We start from the raw sequence: 6,255 nt of genomic DNA on the forward strand, positions 1-6,255 counted from the left end.
TCTGGAAGCGGCCCAAGCATTTCTCCAACAGGCTCGGGAGGAAACCAAGGCTGTCAACGTTCGGGCTGATGCTCTACAAACTATGTTCTCGGCTTCAAAAACCCGAGCCCAAACATTGTCCGATGATTTGGATGGCTATAACGTCAGGGTCATGGAAGCAGATGTGGCATTGGTGACCCAGCATCAATCTGATGAGGAGTTGCAGGGATCTTTTTTCCAATCCCATAGTTCCGGGTGTCAGTTGAGGGCAAGGCTTACTCTTTCTTCTAGACTAGCTTCGACAAATGTCAAGAACAATTTGAAGAAGCCAGGCTTCTTCCGCAGGATAAGGAGGGATTTCCCGACTATTCCTGATCTATAGCGTCCCTTCTCAAGGAACTGAGTGGGATGGGGACAAGGAAATTGGTGAATAGCGAGGCCATAGTAGAGTAGAGTAGGATTATAATTTTCTTTTTTTTTCTCTATGTATTTCCAACGTCCGGGCCTTTATTAATGAAGCAGAGTATAAAACACATTGAAAATTTTATAAGTCTTGAAAAATAACCGGGTTGCTTTGCCTATTGTTTTTAATAAGTTACTGGGGCCTCATGCCTCCGGATTTAATAGATTACCGGAGCCTCATGTTTCCCAGGTTTAATAAATTACCGCAGCCTCGTGCCTCCTAGGTTTAATAAATCCCTGAAGCCTCGTGTTTCCAGAGTTTAATCCAAGGACTCGTGCCTTCTGGGTTTAATAGATTACCTCTCCTGGGTTTAATAGATTTCCGAGGCCTCATGCCTTCCAGGTTTAATAAATTACAGGGATCTCGTGTCTCCTAGTTTAATAAATTAACAGGGCCTCATGTCTCTCGAGTTTAATAAATATCGGTCCTCGTGCCTCCAGGGTTTAATAGATTACCTGGGGTTCACGTCTCCCTAGTTTAATAAATTACCGGGGCCTCATGCCTCCCAGGTTTAATTGATTACCGAGGCCTCATGCCTGTCAAGTTTAATATAATGCTTTGTATACTTCTGAGAAGAAAAAACCTTTATTAATATTTCAAATAATAAGTACACTTTTAATCATAATATTTCTTCAAATTAAAATCATTCCAGGGTGGGTTCAAAGATCGTCCCTGGTTATCCTCTAAATACAATGCACCTTAACTAAGTATTTTTATCACTTTTTAAGGTCCTTCCCACCGTGCTTCTAACTTTCCTACCTCTCCAGCCAGTTTGATTTCATTAGGACCATATCACCAACTTGAAATTCTAGGGGTCGAACTATCTGATTATAAGCTCGTATGACCCGTCTACGATAACCTTCCATTCGAATGGCTTCTCTTTCTCTTTTTTCTTCTACTAAGTCCAATTCCTGGGCCCGTGCTTCATCATTCCTTTCAAGATAACTTTGAATTCTGGCCGAGGTCTTCCCGATCTCTAATGGCAATACTGCTTCATATCCATAAACCAAGCTGTAATAATTTTCTTTAGTAGTAGTCCGGAGAGTGGTCCGATAGACCCAGATAACACTGGGTAATTGTCCGATATTAACTTCCTGGAGCCCAAACATACGAACTATGTTTTTGAATAAAAATTTTAATACCTCCTCTTTAGTAATTCTGGTCAAAGGCTCGGCTTCCACCCATTTGGAAAAGTATTACACGGCCATTAGCAAGAAGTTTTTCTGAGCTCGGGCTACTGAGAAGTGCCTCACAATAGCCAACCCCCATTGATCGAAAGGACAGGCTACTGAGAAGTGCCTCACTACACTTAGTGCAAAAGCCATGTCAAGACGTGTTGATATCATCTCATACATGATACTACAGATTGAAGATGCATAAGGAGAAAATCCTGATAAATTTTGATACTACAAATTCTTTACAATTATCTGCCATCATACCATGGAGCTATGGCTAGCAATATCTTTATAGACTTGAACATTGCAACTGGAGAAAAGATTTCCTCACTTTGAGTATAGCCTTTTGAACCAATCGCGCTTTGAAGGTCAATACCTTCCCATCTGCCCCAAGTTTCCTCTTGTAAATCCATTTACACATGGGGGAAGTTCCCTCACACTACAAGAAAAACCCCAAACAACAACACACTTTTAACAACGGTTTTTGTTAAAACCGTTGTTAAAAAACTTTTTTAACAACGGTTTTTGCGAAAACCGTTGTTAAAAGTGTGTTTTTTTAAAAAAAGACAACGGTTTTTATAAAACTGTTGTCTTTTAGGGGCAAACCACAACGATTTTATAAAAATCGTTGTCTTTTGCGTGCAAAAGACAACGTTTTTCGGGTCAAAGACAACGGTTTTATAAAACATTGTCTTTGAGCATTTTTTAGGGTCAAAGACAACGGTTTACAGAACCGTTGTCTATTAGCGCTTTTTTTTAGTACATTCGACAACGGTTTTGAGTAAAGTGCTTTTGGTGGCATATTTAGCGACGGTTGTTCATCGGCCGTCGCTAATGTTTGCGACGGTATATAAAAACGGTCGAAAAAATTGTTAATCGGCAACGGTTATGTCAAAACCGTCGCTAACTTTAGCGACCATTAATGAAAAACTGTTGCATGTTTAAACTCAGCAATGGTTTTTTTTTAACCCGTCGCTATATTTGGCAACGGTTTCATAAAAACCGTCGCCAAATCTAGCGACAAATAAGTTAAAACCGTCGCCGATGTAAAATTTGGCGACGGTAGTCGTAACAACCGTCGCTATTTTCAAAAAATTCGTTCCCCCCGTTACATCCCTCCATTTTTTTTCATCACTCCCTATAAATACATGCTATTTTCATTCAATTTCTTCATATCACTTCACAACAATTAAAATTTTTCTCACTTACATGATTTTACAACTTCACAACATTTAAATTTTTTTTATCTCTTACATGATTTTACCCATTCACAACATTTAAAATTTTATCTCTTATACGATTTTTTTACCATATCAAAAAAATTAAAATTTTATTTTTTACATGATTTTATTATTTCATGATATTTAAATATTTTATCTTTTACAAGCATGTACCAACTTACAACACAGATTTATTAAATTCTTAATTTTTTTTTATTTTACCTAAAATATTAGCGACGGACTTATGAACCGTCGCAAAATAGCGTCAGTTTGTCCACATGAATACTGTCGCTACATTGAGCGATGGTATATAAAGCCTTCCGTCGCAATCATTATTTGCGACGGTTTGGAAAACCGTCGCAAATATCATTTGCGACGGGTTTTAGAACCGTCGCAAAAGACAGCTACGACGACGGTTTTCCGGTTTGCGACGGTTTTCAAAACCGTCGCAAATTGTAGCTACAACAACAATTTTTATCCGTTGTCTTTGAGCGAACATTTAACAACACTGGCTTCAACAACAGTTTTAAAAAGGCTACGACAACGGATTTTATCCATTGTCGTATAGGATTTTTCTTGTAGTGTCAGGTGGATTCACAATGTTTCACACTTGGTTCGAATGCATAAAATTCATCTCAGATTCCATTGCTTCAAGCCACTTGGATGAATCGGAATCAGATAACGCTTCCTTGATGGTTATTGGATCATATCCATGGTTAGGCTCATCATGGCCCTCTTCGAGTAGCAGACCATATCTCATAGGTGGTCTCGAAACTCTCTCGGATCTTCTATGAGCTTGTATATCCTCTCTTGGCTCTTCGGGTGTGGTTTCTACAATTGAGGGTGTCTCTCAAACCTGCTTCACATAAACAGGGCATCCCCATATTCTAAGATAAGAATATTTGGGAGGCTTTCCCATCCATATCTGATATGGTGTCTTATCAACTAATTTTGAAAATGGACATTGTTCAACAACAATGCCGCTGTTTTAAGTGCATATCCCCAAAAAGATGGTGGCAACTCCGTGAACCACATCATAGACCGAACCATGTCCATCAATGTCCAGTTACGACGCTCTGAAACACCATTCAATTGCGGTGTATCAGGGGGAGTCCACTGCGAGAGAATCCTATTCTCCCTTAGATACTCTTCGGCACTCAAGTACTCACCACCTCGATCCGATCAAAGTGACTTGATGCTTCGTCCCAATTGTTTATCTACTTCACTTCTGAATTCTTTGAACCTTTCAAAGGCTTCAAATTTTTATTTCATCAAATACACATACCTCGAAAAATCATCGGTAAAAGTGATGAAGTAGGTATGTCCATGCTTAGTGGGGATGCTAAGTGGACCGCACACATTGGTATGGATCAAATCCAATAATCCTTTGGCACGCTCCACATGATCCTTAAAGAGAATTTTTGTCATCTTTCCTTTTAGACAGGATTCACAACTTGTAAGAGAATTAATATCAGACATATCAAACATGCCTACTCCTACTAGGTTGTTCATGCTTCTTAGGGAAATATGTTCCAATCGAGCATGCCATAATTATGCCGAATTTAGAGTATCTTGTTTTTACTTGTTTGTTGTTGTTATTGTTTGAACATTGTTTAATGGAATATCTTTCAATTTTAAGTTATAGAGTTCGTTTTCAAGTTCTCACGTACCAATCAAACATTCATTCTTGCAGTGGCAAATACCTTTGCTAAATAAACATGAATATTCATCTTTATCAAGCATAGAAATGCAAACAATGTTTTTAACCAAATCAGCTACAAACAAAACATCTATTAAAATTAACTTAAAATCATTGTTCAAAAGTAAGTAAACATCTCCAATAGCCTTGGCAGCAACTCTTGCTCCATTGCCCATCCTCAAGAAAGTTTCACCTTCCTTAAGTTTTCTACTTCTTCCCATCACCTGCAAATCATTATAGAGATGTGAGCCACAGCCGCTATCCAATACCCAAGAAGTAAAGTTAATTGAAATTTTTACTTCAATGTAGAACATACCATTTCCATAACCTTTCTAGACAAGATATTCTCTGCAGTTACGCCTCAAATGTTCAGGATTCTTGCAGTGATGACAGATATCAACAGTCTTGTCAGCCTTAACTGATATGGCTACCACAGCGGGACTCGCAGCTTGTCTCTTCAAGGGAACATTCTTCTTGGGTCATTGGAAAGAACGCTTTTTTCCCTTCCCATGTGGACTAGTCTTCGTACCGATGAATAGCCCACATAAAGAACCGACTTCTCTTTCTTGATGGTGGACTCAAAGGTAACAAGCATATTCACCAACTCCTCAAGGGTAGGTTCCAGCTTGTTCATGTTGAAATTCACCACAAAAGGATCAAATGAGCTAGGCAGCGAAAAGTGAAACACGTCAGTGGTCACCTCCGATGGCAACGTAAGATCCATGACAACGAGCTTGTTGATATAGGTGGATTTTACTTGTTTTTCATATCGTGTTATGTCTCGTTGTGTTGCATTTATCATTTAGATTGCATGCATTTTGTGTTATTTCAGCATAATTTATGTTTCCTTGTTGCTCATGTGTTTAGTTAATGAAAATGCAGGTGAGTCGTGAATAAAATGAAAATTAAAGAAAAAATTCGAAAGCCATCAGCCTGGGCGCACATTCATGTCCGCCCAGACGTCTCCAAGGCATGAGAGAAGGACTTTTTGCGAAAGTCATCCGCTCGGGCGGAAACTTATGTCCGCGGGCGAGTTTGAAATTTAGGAAAGATTTTTGAACGATTTATTCCCTTAATTTTGAATGGTGAGGATCTGGAAGGGAGTTGAGGACAAAAATCAGACATTATTCATCTTTATTCAGCAGCCACCACAAGCCTGTGATAGGATTTCGCGCTTGGATTGATGATTCGAAGATTTCCGGGCATCGACTTTGCGTTTTTCGTCAAATATAGTATTTCTAATTTATTTTTTATCTTTTAAACATTGTTGTGCTTATTTTTATTATTAATTTGAGTAGCTAAATTTAAATATTTGTTTGGATTTAAGGGGATCCTACCCCGAACTATGATTTAGTTAATTCATATTTCAATTGTTGGTTTATTCTTGATTGTGTTACTGCTTTTCATTGTGTTGTTTGAGCGTAGCTAACTTTAACAACGTTTTTATATTGCGAGTGAGTTCGAGAGAATAGCTTGTGATAAAAACGAGTAGCGTAGTCCGTGGATCTATGATTTACATAGATATATGAAATTGGACACGCACCGATAGTCATAGTTCATTCAGACGAAAACTATGGGATTTCAAAAATCGATAAGCAATTCACTTTTGATAAATAATTAAAGACATTTAATTACTTCATTGAGTAGAATTAGTTTGGCATAGCTCGAGAGAGTATGTTCAATTGAATAAATCACTATCGAACGAATTAATTAATTAAA

The 6,255-nt window shown here is 38.2% G+C and overlaps 1 protein-coding gene across 1 annotated transcript; it reads right to left on the bottom strand.

The window, feature by feature from the left end:
- Window positions 1–1,197: 1,197 nt before the first annotated feature.
- Window positions 1,198–1,711, bottom strand: LOC140817946 (uncharacterized). The gene is made up of 2 exons (XM_073177739.1): window positions 1,643–1,711; window positions 1,198–1,536 (listed from the first exon to the last, which is right to left on the bottom strand). Exons 1-2 carry the CDS (start codon window positions 1,709–1,711, stop codon window positions 1,198–1,200), a joined length of 408 nt encoding a protein of 135 aa, XP_073033840.1.
- Window positions 1,712–6,255: the final 4,544 nt, after the last annotated feature.

This window comes from Primulina eburnea, chromosome 17 (genome assembly GCF_022965805.1).
Source record: "Primulina eburnea isolate SZY01 chromosome 17, ASM2296580v1, whole genome shotgun sequence".
Classification (NCBI taxonomy): domain Eukaryota; kingdom Viridiplantae; phylum Streptophyta; class Magnoliopsida; order Lamiales; family Gesneriaceae; genus Primulina; species Primulina eburnea.